The sequence below is a fragment of the Chaetodon auriga genome, chromosome 20 (assembly GCF_051107435.1).
Source record: "Chaetodon auriga isolate fChaAug3 chromosome 20, fChaAug3.hap1, whole genome shotgun sequence".
Taxonomy (NCBI): Eukaryota; Metazoa; Chordata; class Actinopteri; order Chaetodontiformes; family Chaetodontidae; genus Chaetodon; species Chaetodon auriga.
In genome coordinates this window covers 18,864,761-18,885,260 of record NC_135093.1, presented here as the reverse complement: position 1 = coordinate 18,885,260, position 20,500 = coordinate 18,864,761, and the positions used below count along the sequence as shown (strand labels likewise).

Below are 20,500 nucleotides of genomic sequence, written 5' to 3'. Positions count from 1 at the left end.
AACAGGTGCCCAGTTCTTACATATCGCACCTTAGCAGTTTGTCTAACCCAGCGTTTTATGGAGGAACAGTCAGCATGAAAGACTGACCGAGTCAGACTGTGGTTTACCTCAAATGCCCTCAGTGACTCTGTCTTGGCTAATCTAACACCCCCCCCTTTCCTCTTTCCGTGTAATCTCCCCCCCCTCCTCTCTCAGCTGTTGGCCACGTTTCTGATCCAGTTTGAGAGGTTACGCGGGGTTCAGTCCTCAGGGGTCCTCTTCATCTTCTGGTTCCTGTCTGTGCTGTGTGCCATCGTGCCTTTCCGCTCCAAGATCCTACAGGCCTCCAGCCAGGTGAGAACACGCCTCAGCCCTCAAATGCCTTTTACGTGTTTTTCATCATCTTCTCTGCCTGGTGCCCTTTCATCTTCCACCCTCACGTTTCCCTCAGATCAGTATCCCTGTTTTTTGGCACTTAAAGTGAATGGATGTTTTAAAGGGGTCAGCCCAGGGCAGCACTAAGCAAAGAGGAAATAGCAGGTCTTTTCCACTGCATGGCACAGCTCGACTCCACTCCACTCCCTTTTTTAATTTCCCATTGTAGATAGTACCTGGCAGCAGGAACTTATTTCGGTTTCAAGTTCAAGCATTTTGAAATAGCCAAGCTACCAGCAACAGTGACCACATTTTTTTTTTTTACTCACTTGACCCAGATAAGCAAGCTGAGCTGAGTCTAAAATGTGACAAACAGTAGCCCTTTGATATCCTCTGTTATAAAAATTGCGTAGCTCCTTCATGTGTAGGGAGTGTGTGGTTGAACAGGTGAGAGAGGGAGTGGCAGAGCGTGGTGTGGAGGAGAAGGTTAGCAGTGAAGTGTAGGTGACAGTTTATCAGTGAAGGTTAGGTGCTGACAATTCTGGCCTCCAGGACTGTTGAGCTCTAATCTATTGGAATTACAAGTTCCCTTTTTCTTTTGGGACCAAAGTGATTAGTGACCTATTAAACATCTCTACTACAAAGGCTGAAAAGTGCTGTTTTCAAGCAAAACAAGGTTTCCTTAAAGCTGCTGGAATCAAAATGTTAATCTTAACACTGGATCACAAGTTATACATGAAAGGGGTCAGTTATAGTGATGAAGCCACAGAGAATTATTTACTGAATACAAAGCACTGCAGCATCTTTCATCTCATCATTTTAGTTTCTATTGTGCAACTTTACTGCGTTATGATTTGACTATGGTTGACTATCAGACTAATGCTTACTCTTACTTGTCCATATTCATGCTTATATACTAAGTGTAAACTGATTTATAGCTACACGCTAGGGCTGGGCGATATGGCCTAAAAATAAAATCTCTGATTTTTTCACAAAAAACTCGATTTACGATTTTTTCCGATTTTTTTCCTTCTTTTTAAAGAAGACAATAAGTACAAATGACAGAGTTAAGCACGTGTAAGAGATTTTTATAACCTGGCTTCTCCACAGTGCTCAGCGGGAGCATGTCTTTAGCTATATGATATGCCACTGCCTCCGTTATGTCTTTTTGCCTTTTAGATGATTTGTCATAAGGCACTGAAGCAGAGCATCTCTGCATGGCAGTCTGCTGCTTGTGCGGTGGTACGGATGTTATTGGACGTTGGTGAATACGGCTGCGCTCCGAAGGGTGAGCACAGCTAAGGTGGTTAAACAAGTTTGTGGTATTAACCGGTCTTGGTGGGGACGACGGTCTTGCATACTTTACAGACCACATTGGTCTGCCTACGGTCCGACTTACATAATCCAAAAAACTGCCATACTGACGAGCTGACGTTCCCTGTTTTATCGACAATTTCTTTGCTCGTTGCAGCGCTCACTTAGTACCTCTCATCTCACTCCTCGCGAAGAATCAAACACGAGAGAATGTGATGCCGCAACCGAACTTATACTGTTACATGGCTACGGAAGCTCCTGGGGGGCAAAAGGCGCATCGTAGCAAGAGGAGAAAAAACTCCAATTTTTTATTTTTTAAATCGTCCACAGCAAAAAATTTGAATTAATCGAAAAAATTGATATGTCGCCCAGGCCTACTACACGCCCTTCCCCCCAACCTCAGAGCTTCTTTCTGACTTTCTTGTCATGGTGTCATGGTGCAAACGTGGTTTGCCTTTCTTGTTGTTTTTATGGTTTCAACTCACTAGAGCATGTGCAAAAATGGCAAATGAGTATCCACTATACCAGACATATGTATGAAAAACACGTCACCTTGATAGTATGACACAGCAGGACAAAACAACAGATCTGTGCTCATCAAATGTGTGTGTGGAGTGCAAAAGGTGTGTCTGTTGCCACGGTTTCGTTGCTGTTTTGTTACAGTCCCACAAGATGGATGGTATTTGGAATTTTTCTTCAAAGCTTTTAGCTGTTTATTCCAAAAATACCTCAAACCAACACATACCTTCAAGATAAAGTAGAATTCATATTTGAAAGTAAGACCAACCCCATGACGTGTAAGCAGAGCCTCTGGCAGTCAGGCATTCAGAGTGTGAGGAAGGCGGACCGTTAACCAAGCTGCCATGTGTTGAGGTCAGCCCAGGCTACTGCAGATCGGTGCCGCTATAATCACGTTGAGCCACAAAATTAGTCCATGCACAAAAATGATGCTTGTGAACTGAGAAAGGAAGAAGAGCAAGTGACTGTCTTGTGGATGTATGTTGGGAGTGTTGTTGAATGAAATGAATGGATGGAAGCTGACCTTTTCTACATTTGCATACATAAAAACATTGTGATTGTTGTGAATGCTTACAGTAAGGTAATATAGTTTGATTAAGGTGTTTACGTTATAACTTCATTTCCCTAATAGACCTGAACTGACAGAGCAGCATAGCTCAGGCTCTGTTCCTGGTTATGTGGAAGCTGTATTACTGTCGCCCCACAAAAATAAAGTAATGGTTTTAGTTGTTTGTAGCGTCACCTTGCCTTAAAATTTGTGCAATAAAAGCTGTACTCTTTGCTTATAAATGCACAGTTTTTGACTACTTAGCAAGTTTTAGCATGCATTCTTGCCAAACTAAGGTGGTGACCATATTGAACATTAGTTTTGTTTACGGCTACTATTCATGCCACCCTTCATTTTTTTCAAACATCATGTTATTTTTAGTGTGACAGTGTCATGATCTTCCCCTCTCTTTCAAAAAGAAGTCCATTCAGACACAAGTATCATTTTAAAAAAAAAACTACTTGGTTACGGGAAACTCTTCCACATGATAACCTTGACTCATTTGCCTGCATGTAAACACACTGTTTGACAGGAGAGCTTACCACTGTGTGTCTGAACTCACATCTTTGTTTGCATGTATGTGTGTCTGTCCTTGTTTTACATTTCAGAGTGAAGTGACAGACAAGCTGCGATTCACCACTTTCTACTTCTACTTTGGCCTGGTGGTCTGTGAGCTGATCCTTTGCTGCTTCAATGAGAAACCTCCTCTCTTCTCCAATGTTGTCACAGACCCTGTGAGTCATACATCCTGTTGCAGTGAAGTGCAGAACCCATGAAGCATGTCCATGTTTGTGTGTGTTGTATGTTATATATCTTAAATTCCTGCTGACATCGTATATTCAGTGTTCTGAGCGGTTGAAAGTCTGAGTGTGTGCTCTGGGCCTGCTCCGTGCTGGTTAGAGCAAGTCACACACGCACGCACGCACGCACACACCCACACCCACACCCACACCCACACACACACACACACACACGCACTCTGCTGCTTGCAGAAGTACGTCCTCCTTATCCTTGTTTAACCTCTGTGGCCTACTTTTCTGCACATTTTTCAATTTCTCCTCAGAATCCCTGCCCTGAAACCACAGCAGGTTTTCTCTCCACTCTGACATTTTGGTGGTTCACGAGGTGAGTTCATGCTGCTCTTTGCCCCTGCACCCAACATCTGTAGACACACACTTTGTTGTGTGTATGGTGATTTGCTTTAGTATTTAGTAAATACAAAGTGATTACTGTGCATACTGTTTTTCTTCTGTGTATGCAGCTTCAAACCGTTCAATATTAGATACATTAAAAATTTTCAAATTGTATCAAAATGGCCTTTTTTAATGTAACTTTTCATGCTATAGTCATGCTATTTTGTCACTCTTTATGACAATAGTGTTCTCACCAGTCACTGTCCCCTCACCTTTCTGCCAATCACGTACCTCCTCCCTCCCTTACAGAGTATTCACTTAGCTACCTGCAGAGAGAAGCTACCAGAAACGACATCGATATACATTTTAGATGAAAATTACTTAAATTTGTGCATTTCTTTTACATATATTTAAAGCAAGAAATGTTGTGTGTGCATCAGAAATACCTTTGAGAAGCTTGTGTTTTTTAACAACAGCAATTATTCCTTGGTAATTACTGTAAACAAGTGAGACCCTGTTTCAGATGCTTGGTAACCTCTGTGACACACCAGCTGTTCTGTAATTATCTGTTTTTGTTATTGTTGATTCCTGCAACAAACAGGACATTGCACTTTTTCTGATGGGAAAACAGCATCTTCTTTCTGTTTTCTTCTTTCTGTTTTCCCCTCATGCCGGAAAATATTGAGCCAATTTTCAGTGAAACTTAATCCACTAAGTACTTAATGATGATTAGCAAATCCAGGAAACTCAATTAAGTGTCTTTGTGGTGGGCATTCTTACTCAGTTGTCTTTTGTAAAGGTTTTCAGGTTTCGGGTACAGAGAATGAAACACACAACAGGGGACATAAAAACTGACAATACTAACAAACATTCAAAAAGCAGTGAGACAGATGGAGGCTGCCAACCTTTTCAGTAATATCTCCTTTGTTTACAGTAATTACACTTGTTAGTGTTTTTCTTAGTTAGTTAGTGTTTTGTGTATTTCTTAATGTGCCACATTGAATGAAACAGCTGTTTCTCTCTCTTAGTATGGCCATTAAAGGCTATAAAATGCCCCTGGAGGCCAAAGACCTCTGGTCCCTGAACCAGCGCGATAGCTCCAAGGTGATGGTCCCCAAACTCATGAAAGAGTGGGAGAAGGAGCAGTGTAAAGCCAAAAGGTATGTTTGTAAAAGGGGAGGCAAGAGGGGTGGATGAATGGGGGGGTGTCTTTTTAGATTCTCACATATACAGTTTAAGCTACTGCTTTACTTGTTGTCACAGAGTATGAAAACGGTCATTATGCTTACATATAAAGTCAGCAGCATGTTGGGAGAAATCAGTTTAAAGCAGCAAACTGGAAAACTGCTGTAACCTGGATACTTCAAAATGCACAGCTGCTAAATAATCAGATTTATCTGCTACCATATTTTTGAGCAAAGACTGGCTTATTGTAAGTGTATGTAGAGCATATGATTCTGCATTTTCACAAGCTTTTATTTTGTTTGGTTTTTCCTGGTTGGAGCATCTGTATTTGATGCAGTGCTCTGAGAGACCAGGCTCTGTAGTGACGACATGGTTTTTCTTCTACCTGTGAAGGTTTGTGCATTCGTATTTAGGTTTTGTACTGCTGTAGAAACTCATTTGTACTTATTTATTTCAGTTTTACTTTTAGTCTGACTGGTTGAAAAATCTTGAATACAGTTAAGGGTGATGATGTTTCCTTTCAAATCTCTGCACTCCTGTCACAGCTCATTATGTTACGTTTCCATTTGTCCATCCTTCATCATTTATATGGGCAGCATCACAGCAGTTCCATATACTGTGTGTACGTATATATACACAGGAGCTGCTTCAGTCATCCAAGAAGTGAATTTAAGAGGAAACTGATGTTGATGTATCATGAATCTTAGTGTTATCAGACAAAGGGAAAGTAACCAGGGACAAAAGTCTGAGTTTGTCAAAAAATGTTTTCAGCATCATCATACATTAAAAATATCAAATGTCATGAAATAGTCACAGGTCAAAGATGTATAATCATATGAATAAGTAGCATCAGTGAATTTATGCAGTAACATCCAAATAAAAATACATTTAAAAGAAACATTCGAAAGGCGAGGGATAAAATAGTGCAGAGGAGCAATAGACTTATTCAGTGCATATATGTTATGGAATAAACACTGTAAGGGATATGAAATAAGTGAATTTAGACATATTGATAAAGACTGTGCAGAGCAGAGAAGACTGAATACCAAGCTCCAGAATATGCCCACAGGGTCATTTTGTCGGATAAATGCAGCAATCCTCATGCCTGATCTTTAAAAAGGAATGTTAAATAAAAGCAGAGGGAGGCCACGGTATGTTTCATCTCTTTAAAGTGGGCCACTACTACATCATCTCTGTCCTGTCGTTGGATTGCATGCTTGTGTTTGTTCTTTCTTTTAATTTTCTGGCAGTTTTACCAGTATAAGCAAGGCCACACAGGCAACATAACATATATATGATGAGGTTGGGGTTGTTGGGGACTACTTTCAGCTGGGGAATATATTTGGTGCTTTAGTGAGTATTTCAAGCAGGAGGAGATTGTGTGTGTTGAGTCAAGAGAAATTTAAGGTGTGTGTCCATGGTGATGAAGAAACATATCACTCAGAGCAACAGTGTGGCTCAGTAATGTGTTTTTAATAGTTTGACAACAGTGGAGCTCTATGGCACAGATGAACACGATATGTCAGGCCTTGGATACACACACAATACTTGTTAGTACAGAACGATCAATTCATCATGGGCAAGAAATCAGGCTTCTTCGGTAGAATTCATGCCGTGTTAACCAGATTTCTCCTCTTAAATGATGTTAGGCATCCGGTGAATGGAGAAAGCGGACACTGATCGGGTTTCTTGAGTGCATGTAAATATATCGAAAGACACTTTCGCTTTGTGTTCTCAAATATCCCGCTGTTAGCTGATTCAAATTCTTGCCCATAAATGTTTACTCACATTTCACACACATTTCTAATAGGCTCCTTTTTGCTTTTATATAAAAAAAAAAAAAAAAAAAATCAAGTCCAAATCTTATCATAGTCAGCTGCACCTCCTTCTACTTCCTTGTCAGAACAGAGAGGCGAGAGGATGTTGTCTTAGAGGGCAGGGCTTTCTGTGTGTGTGTGCCTGCAGATGTATGTTCACCCCTTCTTGCTCAAGAGAAACCACAAGGGTGTGTTTTGTAACCCCAGCAGTGGGATGGCTACCTGTTTTGCAGGCGCTCCTTTTTTATTGATTTATTTTTATTTATCCAGGAATATTTCCATTGGGCTTCTGAATCTCTCCTGGCACACAACTGTGGCTTTGATTCTGTGTCTTGGTTTTGTAATTTAGTTTTTTTTTCACTGTCACAGCCTTGAAGGATTAAATCCACTCCCAACCGCTCTGTATAATGTGCTGCAGGCTTAATGACTTCACTCATGTCTGAAATATTGCATTCCACTGTTCAAGTATGTTCAGCGACATAGTGGATGGGTGAGTTTAGCTCCTCCACTTTGTTCTTCTCCAGTGAAAAAAGAGAATGAACAAACCCACTTGATAAGCCTGCTGAACTCTAACCTCCAGGCTGCTTCCTGTCTGAGTTTCATTGTGCTTTTTCACTGAGAACAACCTGTAAAAGGATATGGGAAAGCTTGTTCAGGCATTTTCACTTGTGATCTGGAAACCTGTTTGGCGTTAAGCTGAATTCCATCGCAGTTGTCCTGTTGAACTGCAGTTGCCAATTAGTTCACTGCTGGAATCCGACTCCTGCGTTTTAAGCTGGTATTAGAATAGATTTTGTGTAGTTTGCAAAACATTCCTTTCTCTGAAAACCTGGAGCAATTCTTGCATTATATCTCACTTTCTGAGATCTTTCTGAACAAAGGAACATTCTTGTGAACAAATTTAAAAAATGCAACCACAACCACAAGCAGTCATATCTAACATTATCATGTAGTGTTTGTGTTACTGCTTGCTGTTGCACATTTTGCCAAAAGAGATTCATCAGAACTGATAAAGTATAAAATATATTTTATGTAATATGATTTGGAGCTAAAACAATTAGTGGATGAATTAACAATGGAAACAGTTGTTAATTGTAGCCCTAGTGTATTTCATCTACAAGTTAAGCCAGTTTATGACAGTGACATTGAATTACTTCCTAACTAGGGCACATCATGAACAGTTTTGAACGTGTCTCATATAGTTGTCACTCAGATACTGAGCTGTTCCTCTCCTTTAGATCAGATAAGCTATCTGTCCCACATGCCTGCGATCTTCTATTAAGCATTAGATAACCAACAATTTCCTTCATTCAAACCTGCATTAAATGATTTTTTGGAAACTTTTGGGGCATAAACACACCACACAACATATGGCTAACATGCTAGCAAACTGTTGTTTACTTAGACATTCAGCTGATATTTAGCAAAATCATCTTTCATTTGAAGTCAGCTGGTTGGTGTTATCTTAGCTCTGGTTTGGTTTGTACCAACTCCTCCAAATATTTGCCTTTTTATCTACTGTCCAGAAATAAGTTGCTAAGTTTGTTTGCAGTTTTGTGCGGGACAAGTAGCATACAGCAGTTTTATTTTAGCTTCCCCCTGAAAACGGCTGCCCTCTGGAAAGGACTCAAAACAGGAAAGTTGCGGGTCTTAAAACGAAAACAAGCCAAAAGAAGCTGAAAAATTCTTTAGAACTGAGGTTAACTGCGAAGTTGAGTGATGATTATTTGTGAGTTTATCTCTACAAGTGAACTTTTTCACATACATTTGATGATTTGAGCCATTGTTAATATAAAAATATTGATTAAAGCAGCTTTACATTGTTAGAAAACAGGGTCCCTGATTGTTGGTGCTAATAGCATTGCAACTCAGGTAGAGCTTATCCTCAGCCCACATTAGTAGTCCTTTTTTAAGCTATGACTTTTTCCAAGTATTTCAAAAGTATGGTCTGTTGTTTTGCTAACTTACTTATGATGGGAGTTCCTTATCCTCACACCTCTGTTATTCCCTCTGTCCTATCCCAAACAACCTCCAAATTCTCCAGTGAGCAGAATCTGTCCAGCCAGGCTGTGTACTCCAAGCCCCCGCCGTCGACCACCAACCACGTCGGAGGAGGAGGCGGTGAAAGCAGCCCGGAGGAGGTAGAGGTGCTGCTGTCCAATCAGAAAGCTGCGCAGCACCAGCCATCTTTCCTACGTGCCCTCATCAAAGCCTTTGGGCCCTACTTTCTGATTGGCTCAGCCTACAAAGTCCTGCAGGATATCATCACCTTCGTCAACCCTCAGCTGCTCAGGTAAACGTGTTACTACTGCTACCTGCTATCTTTGCACTACCTTATTTGCAAGTTTCCAACACAACCAATATACCATTGTTCCAGTGTTCCCAAATACTATTTTCAGGATGTCTTTTTGCATGTTGTATTTGAGTTTTTGCATACTGGTCTGCTTTGTCCAGGTATGGTAGCTGTCTTTATTTAAAATGCACCCTGTCTTTGTTCATGATGCAAAGTCATTATGTAAATACAGTATGTTTCCTTCAAGTTTCTAATAAAAGGTGGAAATTTAATGATAGCAGGTGTTCTGTGAAAGCCTTATCGCTACATAGAGATAAGGTGTCAGATGGCTGACCACATAGTTTTCCTGTATTTGCTTTGTTCCGGTCATGTGGTTGAATGCAGCTAATTTATACTGATGTCTGTGGTGTCACTGGTGCCAGATCTGCCTGATCATTTTCTTTCACATAGCTGATTTTGAAAACGTGACTCGTGTAGTATGAATAGACTAGTAATACAAATCAAACTTTAGTCCTTTGTGTGGAATGACACTGGAAGCTCTGACTAATGCACTGCTCAATTAAAAAAATATGCATTGCATTATTTACTATACTGCTTTATAAATGATATATTGAAGTATTTGATTAGATTGAGCAATTTCAAACAATTTGATCTAATGTGATACAACACAGACAAACGGAAGAAGGAAATGGAAGTAAATTTCTACAACCTTGCAACATTCGTACTGATATGAAGACAATAGGAAGTGCTGACCTGGCACACTCGCTGGCCTGGCCAGTGTGTAAAGAAGTCACTTTATATAAACATATTGTGGAATGTTAACTTCTTACATGTTTTTGTCACTTTTTACTAATAAGAATTTAAATGTGTTTTACATATCCTGACCCAGATATAATAGCGTCCTCTTTGTTTGCAGTGGAGGTGATCTATTTATTCCATTTTCTGGAAAGGATCTTCCCTTTATTTGTCAGGAGAATGTCAGTTTTTCCAACGCAAACACTATGTGTCCCTTGCAATGATCATCCGTTGTTGTCCAGTATTGACTGGGAGATTACCTTTTCTACCAGTTTTTGCAGGCAACCAGTAAAGTCCTATAGAGATACTTGTATATGTCTTCTGTCTTGTTGATTCTTTCTCAGACACTTCATTAATATACAGCTTAAAACTTAAATACTTACCTACAAGAGCAAAATTAACTTGTAAAAATAAACCTGTAACCAAAAGTGAAGGTTGTCAGACACATTACAGAAGACTGCTGTCAAGTTTTGGTCCTCCATGTTCACAACATGAAGTATTCATGTTAAATGATGTTTTGACCTGCCACTCAGCCCTGCAGTGGGTATGATGCTATGCTGAGATAAATCCTACTCTCCTACACTCACCCAAGCAAAGGACAGATGCTCAGCAGCTTGGTCTGGCCTTATCTCTACATTGTATCTATTTAGGCTTTCTATCTATACATACATATATCCACTACTCTTACATATAGTTGCTAGTTATATCAAAAAACACCTTTAAAGTGACCTTGGATCCTATCCTCTTGCTCTGATTGACGAATGATTTCCCAAACTGCTTCATCCAGCAGTCTTATGTCTTGCTTCCCTCTGCCTTTTCTAAAACAAAGTTTGAGTCCAAACTCCAAAATCCACATATGGAGAATCAAACACACCACCCTTTGTATATCCTCCATTGTTCTTGTGTTAAAGATGGTATTGCAGCAGTTTCATGCAGCGTCGCTTTGATGATCAGCGAAATATCCTGTCTTCGTTGAGGGACAACTGTCCGCAGTGGAAAAGGAGAGGAGAGAAGTGGTTCCATAAGTGTTGAGTTGAGTCAGAAGCATCAACAACACATTGTTGCGTGCTAGCAGGTGGCTAATAGAAATACTTAGCATGTTTTGTACTTTGATAAGAATCAGCGTGTTTGAGACAAGCCAAAGATTAGAATGTGGCCCTGTTTGCACCTGCCATGAACATGAGCATTGGGTGATCTGATCACAAGTGGACAGCACTAAGTATGTCAGTTCACACTGCCATTAGAACGCATCTCCCCGCGTCCCGAGTGCCCGCTTGTGATCAGATCTCACTCCCCCACTCTAAAATGAAAAGGAAGAAGCTTGGAAAGACCTTGGCCGGTGAGCAATCAGTTGGCCCTAATGGACGTCAGACACTGTGTCTCCTGTGTACTCCATCCACATGAAAGAATTTTGCCTGTTGTGGCTTCTTCTTCTTCTTCTTCTTGTTTTGCACTTTAATATGACGCTATTGGTGTGGGAATGAGGATGTACTCTACTCACACAAAGGATATCAGCTGAGGAGGGGGTCCTTCATTGTGGCTGAGTACACACTGCTGAAAGGATGTGACCATATGTAGCCCGACCACCTCCAAATGTGCTCTGAGTGATTGTGTCTCAGTGTGTCCTCAACATGTCTTTGACACATTTACAGCTGTACTCATGTGATCAGATCACACAAGAGGCATGTTAGGCCAGGTGTAAACTTGTGAAGATATGCAAATAAGGGTGTGTTGACCCTCTCGCAGCAGGGAGGAAACAAGGCTTCTAATGTGTCTGCCAATGTGAGAAATTCTAAATAATTCATCTTGGACTACTTGTGTTGTCTACTCAATGCTTGGCTTTGATGTTGTATTAGAGCCCAGTGCAGAGAGGCTGTGATATTTTACGGCAGTTCTGAAAGTTTTTAGTGAGGGTATGAAAAGAGACTGGAGAAGGTGTCACATGGAGTCAACTTCTTGTTTGTCTGTTAAATGTCACTGCAGTGCTCTGCGGGTTAATACCAGGCTGTTGCAGATTGTCTGAGGCAGGTGTACACAGTGTTGGTAGCTGAGTTACTGAGATGTCACTTAGTAGATACATGGAGGATCTTCTCTATATCACAGGTTTAGTGGTTTGTAGGTAAGTATTGAATGCACTTCAGGCCTTTTGTTGGTCTTCAAGTTGATTTTATATACCATCACTATTAACAGAAGAACATCATTGTTTCTGTCCACCTCAGTCTTAGCCTGATGCTGAAACAGTGAATGAATTATGTTTATGCTTGCTCACACTAACATTTTGCATGCAACAAAACCATCTAACTACAGACCATGTGAAGGGAAAGTGGGTTACATACATTGAACAAAAATATAAACGCAAAACTTTTATTTTTGCTCCCATTTTTCATGAGCTGAACTCAAAGATCTAAAATGTTTTCTATATACACATCAAAACCATTTCTCTCAAATATTGTTCACAAATGTATCTAAATCTGTGTTAGTGAACACTTCTCCTTTGCCGAGATAATCCATCCCACCTCACAGGTGTGGCATATCAAGATGCTGATTACACAGCCCCCTTTTATTTTATATCTTTGAGTTCAGCTCATGAAAAATGGGAGCAAAAACAAAAGTGTTCCGTTTATATTTTTGTTCAGTGTATGACATTAGCTACTTGCCAGTATCAACACAGCTGTTAACAGATTTATAGTGTTTTGTGTTTAATCTAAAGGAATTGTTCCCTTTCATCACTCTTGTAGGTTGCTCATCTCCTTCACAAAACAGAAGGATGTTCCTGATTGGTGGGGTTACTCGCTGGCCTTTCTCATGTTTTTCACAGCCGTGCTGCAGACTCTCATCCTCCACCATCACTTTCAGTACTGTTTTGTCACTGGCATGAATGTACGCACAGCTATCATAGGAGCAATCTACAGGAAGGTATGCTCAAAATTCTCACACTGTGTGCTGTATGAGGTCTCAAGAAACCTCATAGAGCACATTTCAACTAAGGGCAGAAACAGTTATCACGGAAAAGAAATTTCTCACAGCGTTTTCCCCCATCCTTGTTTTGCAGTCACTAGTGATAACTAATGCTGCCAAACGCTCATCTACGGTGGGAGAGGTGGTCAACCTGATGTCTGTGGATGCACAGAGGTTCATGGACCTCACCACCTTCCTCAACATGTTGTGGTCTGCTCCTCTTCAGATTGTTTTGGCACTGTATTTCCTCTGGCAGGTATGTACACAAATTTCATGTAAATTGCCTTATCTCTGAATTTCTTTAATTATATTTGCATAAATGTACTGACTGCTGTATTTTACAGAACCTTGGTCCATCTGTGCTGGCAGGAGTGGCTGTCATGGTCATGCTGATCCCTTTTAATTCTGTCATTGCCATGAAGACACGAGCCTACCAGGTGAAAAGTCACGGCGATGATTTAATGATACTGTCTACTGACCTCCAGCGGAAGCTTAACAGTGACAAATCAAATCAAATCAAATTTATTTATAAAGCACATTTAAAACAACAGCCATTGAACAAAGTGCTGGACAATTTTCAACATAAAAGCAGCATAATATAAAAGCAACATAAAAGCTACATACAACAAGAAACAGACAGGAATAAAACTCTCACACTGTGTTAAAAGCCAAAGAATGAAAATGTGTTTTAAGACGTGATTTAAAAACAGGCAGTGAGGGGGACAGTCTAATATGCAGAGGCAGCTCGTTCCAGAGTTTGGGGGCTACAACAGAAAAGGCTTGATCTCCTCTAAATTTTAACCTTGCTACCAGAGTATGATATAAGCATATTTGTTGTTTGACATTTTCTACTGAATTATTCCAAGCAAACTGGGTTGGTAATATTTTTGTTTTGTACATGTATTTCTTCTGCATGCATAAAAATGGAATACGGTTACTTGCATTTACCATCAGTTTGAACTTGTTATATGTGATTTCATTCAGTTATGAGCACGTTTGAACACACTGATTCATTTGCAACATGTGCTGTAAGTAAAGCGAGTGTGAAACATGTCATTTTAGATGATTACACGTCATTCATTGAGTTGGCACTTCAGAGAAGTTATCTTTGTCCACTTGTCCCTGTTTTTGGTGTATGCTTAGTCTATTAATCCACAGAAATAGACCACTATGTCTTCTTGTCCTTTTCTTTGTCCTCCTCTTCCTGTCCACCTCCCTCAGGTGGAGCAGATGCAGTACAAGGACTCTCGCATCAAACTAATGAACGAGATCCTGAACGGCATCAAAGTCCTAAAGCTGTATGCCTGGGAGAACTCCTTCAAAGAAAAGGTCCTGGCCATTCGGCAGAAGGAGCTCAACGTGCTGCGCAAGACAGCGTACCTTGGAGCTCTGGCCACCATGGCCTGGACCAGTGCCCCTTTCCTGGTAGGCTCAGTCCAGATGTCTGGAAGCTGTTTTTCTCCCAAGAGGCTTTGCTATGTGACATTGATTTGGTTAGGAATTATGCATTTGGTGAATGTCATGATCAGATGTGGCCATTTTATTCTGTTTTGTTGTATGCAGTGAAAGTGGAATGCAATTATGCGAAAATGTCTTTGTATTTGTTATTTTCTCAAGATGACAGGATGTGCAGCAGTACTGTTGTTGGTGGGCTTGTTATAGGAAATGTTGCCTCCAGACAGCCTTTGTACACTCATATGTCATGTTTGATAGCTGTTAATACAATTATATAAACGTTCAGCTAGCCCCTTAAAATCAAGAAGCCCCATGTGAAGCTATGGCTACCTCTAGTGGGGATCTGGACCTCCAGGTTGAGAACTAGTGGCCTAGTTTGTGGTCCAAAATTACAAAGGAGCTTTACTAGAAACTATTTTGAATGGTGATCAAGAGCTCCTTTGTTTAAAAACTGTCACTGGAAGAGAATATTTGGGTCAATTTTGAAATTGATGTTTTAATAACCGTACTGGCTAAAAGTAGCTGCATATTAATAACACTTAAGCACATATGATGACATCTTGGTATCATGGGTATTAAGAATCTACTGCTGGCAAAGTGTTCCTTATTTATCCACACTGAAGGTGGTAGCCCTACTCGTTGCATATCACTGCTGTTCCATTTACTCATACCATTCACATCAAATGAACAGATTTTTCAGGCAGAGAAAACAGGTTGTGAACAGAACGTTGACATCACCTTTTAAATTGATTTGGTGACCTTGTTAGCAAACAGTTTCATATTTACATATCCAGCAGATATGCAGCAATGTTAGCATTCATTTGGACTCATGTTTGCCTCCATCAACTCAGAAGGAAATACCACCACTATGTTCACCAGCTCGTCGCCAGCAGCAAACGGCAGACAGACACACATTGTTATACACTTGGAGTTAATGATCAAACTTTGTCCAAGGCACACTGGCTATGTTAGTCATACAAGGCTAATATGAAGCCCATGGATGGCCAGACACACGATGATGAGCGGTTATCTTCCAGTGTAACGTTTGGTATAAGCTACCAGTTTTACACAATACTTGCCAGTGAAAAGTGGCACCTGTTAGAGGAGCACAAGTCCCAACGTGCTTGTGTATTGACCCATGCTGAGTCTATTTTTCACCCAGTGTTTTTTAATGTGTAGGACTCCTGCATGATATGCTGCACAAGTTAACAGAATTTCATGTTAAATTTTACCCTTTCTGGAACTTCAAGCAACCTTTACATAGATAGCCTGCTGGCAGGATAGTTAATAATCTTACAACTTGCCCCTCTCTCAACCTAATAGCCCCTACAAAGCGAAAATATCATAGCAACATCACACACCACTTTTCATCAGCTGACTGCCTGTTCACTGCCCCAAATCATGAATTTAGAGAAAAGCAGGACATGATCCAGCAGGTCTGTTGGTTTTATGTTCTGTGAAGCAGAGAAATGTTTGTGTCTCCTTTTTTTGTTTTGGCTAGCATCTATTCCATGATCTGCAACAGGTTTAACAGGTCACATGACAACATTTAATTACGCTATTGGCTGATTGATTTTGTGGTAATAAATGTTTTATTTGTCAGATAAATACACACTTCATAGCAGTGATTGTAAACACCATGAATATCACCAGCTGTTGATAATGAGGTCATTGCTGAGTCACCGGTTGACTCAGATCAATGTGTGTGGGTGTGTGTGTGTGTGGCATCACAACACTGACTGATAACTGACTGTAAACTAGTGGACCATGTTGAGCAGTCTCTTTGCCCATGTGTGTCCAGGTTGCCCTAACAACTTTTGCCGTGTATGTGACTGTGGATGAGAACAACATCCTGGATGCGGAGAAGGCCTTTGTGTCACTCTCGCTCTTCAACATCCTCAGGTTTCCTCTCAGCATGCTTCCCCAAGTCATCAGCAATATTGTCCAGGTTGGAACTTTTTCTTGTTTTCTTTTCCTGTCTTTTCTGCATGTGTTTGTTTACAGACTTCATTAAGTGCTTGTGTGTTTATTCTGCGTTGCAGGCCAGTGTCTCACTGAAGCGAATCCAAGGTTTCCTGAGTCATGATGAGCTGGACCCAAATTCAGTAGACAGAAAGAACACAGCAACAGGTAAAATTAAACACTGCTCCTCCTTTGACTAGGGTTAAAATCACACCCTACCCAGCCCAGCTTCTTTCAGTTTTTTACATTTCTGTTGTCATTGCACGTGCTTTAAACAGACTTAAATGATGTCATCATTCTATTGTGTAAACTTTATGGCAAAGGTATTACTATCCACCTGTACCTTTCACCCAGTGACTGATAGCCTGAAACTTTTGGATGACTAACCCATAAATTCCACCGGGCACAGCTATGCCATGTTCACAGTGCTTGCAATTCCACCAGACGTGCTGAGGCGCGTTTCAGAAGCGTCCCAGAAGCAGCTTTCCATTGTGCTCCATGGAGAATATGCTCCCAGTCTATTTTGGACAGACGAGTGCAGAGCAGGTCGAGCCAGGCAGAAAGTCACAAACAGGAACGCAATAGAGAGTCTGGGAAATTTTCAAAATAAAACTCCTGATCGGACATCAACAATAAATACAATTTAAGCAGACAAAAAAAGAAAACATATTATAGCCTCCTTATCCATGGTAGAAGCACAAATATCAAGATATAATGACCAAATCAGTAAAATCAACAAAATCAGTCAGGCAAAATGCTTCTGAGACATTCTGAGTGGGGTTTGAAGCCGTGTTGAGGACGGGACAAAACCATGTCACAGCTGGAATGTGACACGGCTGTGCTCGGCGGAATCTGCAGGTAATAGTTAAAAAATGCCTGTCAGTCTTTTTTCCTGTCAGACTCTGTCACACTGTCACCAAGTCAAAACCTGCTGAAAACAAGTTCACATGAGATTGTGTTGCTCAACAGATTATTCAGTGACTGTCATCAACGGGAAATTCACCTGGGCTAAAGAAGATCCTCCTGTTCTGCACAAGTATGTCATGAAAAGCCATATTCTATATCAAGGGTGGGGAATCTTTTTCCTGTCAAGTGACATTTCAGTTTTTGTAACATCCTTTGAGGGCAATACTGAATTATCCAACATGTATGTATTTCGTGTCATGCTGTTGGTTGTCAAGCATCAGCTGGTTCCTTGTTAAAAGGCTTATCAGATATGTTCAGTTCCTTTTGTTTGATTTTCATGTCCTGAAACCTCTCACCAAATACTTGAAGGAGTTTTCAAGCAGCATATTCAGATGTCAGAGCAGGCTTTTGTTTTTGTTGAGTATGAAAATATACAGTGCTTCTCCTTTCAGTAGAGAGCTGAAAAGCTGGCTGGAGCTTGAGGTACAGCTCTGAGAGGTTCTTGGTAATGTTCACCATGAAGGCCAAATCACACTTACACTAACTATCACTAATGCCTGGATCAGACTACATGAATCTAGCCTGATTTTGAGACAATTGTGTCATGGCCGACCAATTACCAGCGTCATGGCTAATTGTGAACGCCAATCAGATGTCTGCGCCCGTGTAGTGTGACATGCTAAATGACCTGTTGTGCAGCACCTGGGAAGCTCCCGATTCAAAGACTAGCACGTCAGAATTTTCTTGTCTCGACATGTCGAGTGTGACATCTCCCACGACATGTGCCTGAACTTCTACCAATCAGGTGGTCTCTCCAGAGCGCAGTCAGGTAACCATGGTGAAGAGGAGGAGGAGGGATGCTGAGCTTGCTGCTGTCAGGTGGAAAAACAAAAGAGGGAAAAAATTCGTTGAGCTATGGTAACATTACCCCTGCCTATTTGACGATTCCTAGAGGGAGCAAAACCAAGTCAGAAAAGATAATGTTGGGGAGAAATAGAGGAAGCACTTCATCATCCTGGCTAGTGGCTACTGTGCTGTCATCACATTATCCTCGGTCCTAACATCAGGCATATGCATATCATTAGTAATTCCAGATCAAACATTACAGAAGCCTGTTTGGTGCAGCAACACAGCCAAGCCTGCTCGCAAGAGTTTCTGGCCCTGTGATCGTTAGATCTGACACGGTGACCATCGTCAAAGACAAAAAAACATCGCAGAGTCTGATCCAGGCAGTTTCCACTTTTTCTGGTGCTAGCAGCTCCACAGCAGCAACAAATTCTCCTTCTGAATGAGGTTTCAATTTGTTAGCTATTAGCTCGCTTACTACAAAACTTGCCTGCAGAACACTGTCTCTGTCAGAGTGTGGTCTTGTGATTAGCCACCCAAACTCCACTGAAGAACATCAACTTCAACTTTTATTAGTTTTTAAATGTCTTAATGGTCTTGCGCCTTCTTATTTATCTGACCTACTTTTACCCTACCAACCCTTGCGGACCCTGAGGTCCTCCGGTACTGGCCTCTTTACCATACCAAAAGTAAGAACTAAAACACACGGGGAGGCGGCCTTTAGTTATTATGGACCCCGATTGTGGAACAGCCTGCCGGAGAGCCTCAGTGCCGCAGAGACTGTTGATGTTTTTAAAAAGAGGCTCAAGACCCACCTTTTTAATCAGGCTTTCAATTGATTTGTTTGATTTATCTTATTCCTTTAATCACGCTTCTTAGCATGTTTATCTTTGATATTTTAGTTGCATGTTTTAACGACATGTTTAATTGCTATTTATTTCATTTACTCATTTTATTTAATTTTATGTTTATGTCTTAGTCCCTTGGTTTTTAGCTCCAGTGTTTCCTCATGGGGGTCCTTGGTTTTTAGGTCAAGCGTTTCCTCATGGGGGCCCCCCTCACTGGGAACTGCTTCTGGCCTACTGATGGGGGCGCTGCTGAGGGGACGGCTCTGGCCTGGATGGCTGGAGGCCTCCGCACCTTGGTGCGGAGCCTTCTGTCTGCCTGGGTCGGGGTGGTCTCGGGCGGCGCCCCCCGGTCATGAGCCGGGGGCCCTCTCGGTGTGGATGGCCCCCAAAGGTGGCTTACTACTTATCTTATCCGTATGGGTGCGTGTGCGCCTGTGTGTGTGTTTCTGTATGCAGTTATGGGGGCGGGAGGGCTGGGTTTTCTTCTCTGTTGTTTTTAGCCTCTGTGAGGCACTTTGTGTTGCTTTTTAAGTATGAAAAGTGCCATATAAATAAATAAAGTTTGAAGTTTGAAGTTAAGACTCAGGCAGAGCAGGAGGTTCTGTTTGTGTTTGTTATGTCTGAGGCTAGTCTTTAAACATGTAAATCTTGACTTTGTTTGTAGTATTAATGTGATGGTGCCCCAGGGCTCCCTGCTGGCAGTGGTGGGCCACGTTGGCTGTGGAAAGTCCTCCCTCATCTCTGCGCTGCTGGGTGAAGTGGAGAAACTGGAGGGAGAAGTCTCTGTTAAGGTAGGACTTGACTTCATGTTTTGTAGAACATACAAGCCAGTAGCATATTATTTTATGTTATGGTGCTTTCAATTTTTATGTGAACAGTGGATCAAATGACCACATGCAGGGTCGGCGTGATGAACCCAGAGAATTATGACCTGACACTTTGCAGTTCAACTCAGCTCTAAGGAGCATTTTAGTCTTTCATTTCATGTTTTGGTTTTATGGCTTGCAAGTTTACTGTTTTAGTTAGGTCACTGTGAGAGTTTACGGGAGCAGCAGATAGCTGTTTTTTAAACCCACTGTTGGTGCTGATGATCATAATACTGCATTTATTAGCTAAGAGACTACCTATTACCTATGAAATATATATATATGATAAAGAGAAGTTGTTGGCCTCTCTCTTCAGGGGTCAGTGGCATACGTACCTCAGCAGGCCTGGATACAGAATGCCACCCTTCGGGACAACATCCTGTTTGGGAGACCCTTCAATGAGCAGAAGTATCGCTGTGTACTTGATGCCTGTGCCTTAACTCCTGACCTGGACGTGCTGCCTGGAGGAGACATGACTGAGATTGGCGAGAAGGTACTGAGTAACTACTTTTTTTTAAATTTTTTTTTTTATTTCCAGGTGTCAGCTCTGGTTCTGGTTTCCTTTCAGCAGTGCTTGATGTCTGTCAGATCTTAGTTTGCTACACATGTTTCCACAATTTTAGGGTATGTCTTGAGAAACAACATTTGTACTTGCTAATATTCTACTGAAAAAAATCCCATGGTACATTGGCCAATAGCCAC

The 20,500-nt window shown here is 41.2% G+C and overlaps 1 protein-coding gene across 6 annotated transcripts in view; it reads left to right on the top strand.

The window, feature by feature from the left end:
* abcc3 (ATP-binding cassette, sub-family C (CFTR/MRP), member 3) overlaps positions 1 to 20,500 on the top strand; it is a 50,477-nt gene that overhangs the window by 15,097 nt on the left and 14,880 nt on the right. For all 6 annotated transcript variants that reach the window (XR_013079263.1, XM_076759189.1, XM_076759190.1 and 3 more), the window contains exons 4-17: positions 196 to 333; positions 3,343 to 3,468; positions 3,798 to 3,859; positions 4,896 to 5,027; positions 8,914 to 9,162; positions 12,696 to 12,873; positions 13,010 to 13,171; positions 13,260 to 13,352; positions 14,137 to 14,340; positions 16,172 to 16,318; positions 16,413 to 16,500; positions 17,302 to 17,368; positions 19,597 to 19,723; positions 20,115 to 20,291. Coding sequence is in view for 5 of the 6 variants with exons in the window: in XM_076759189.1 (XP_076615304.1) it covers positions 196 to 333; positions 3,343 to 3,468; positions 3,798 to 3,859; positions 4,896 to 5,027; positions 8,914 to 9,162; positions 12,696 to 12,873; positions 13,010 to 13,171; positions 13,260 to 13,352; positions 14,137 to 14,340; positions 16,172 to 16,318; positions 16,413 to 16,500; positions 17,302 to 17,368; positions 19,597 to 19,723; positions 20,115 to 20,291 (1,950 nt within the window). In the remaining variant the exon portion in view is untranslated. The remainder of the gene's footprint in view (positions 1 to 195; positions 334 to 3,342; positions 3,469 to 3,797; positions 3,860 to 4,895; positions 5,028 to 8,913; positions 9,163 to 12,695; positions 12,874 to 13,009; positions 13,172 to 13,259; positions 13,353 to 14,136; positions 14,341 to 16,171; positions 16,319 to 16,412; positions 16,501 to 17,301; positions 17,369 to 19,596; positions 19,724 to 20,114; positions 20,292 to 20,500) is intronic.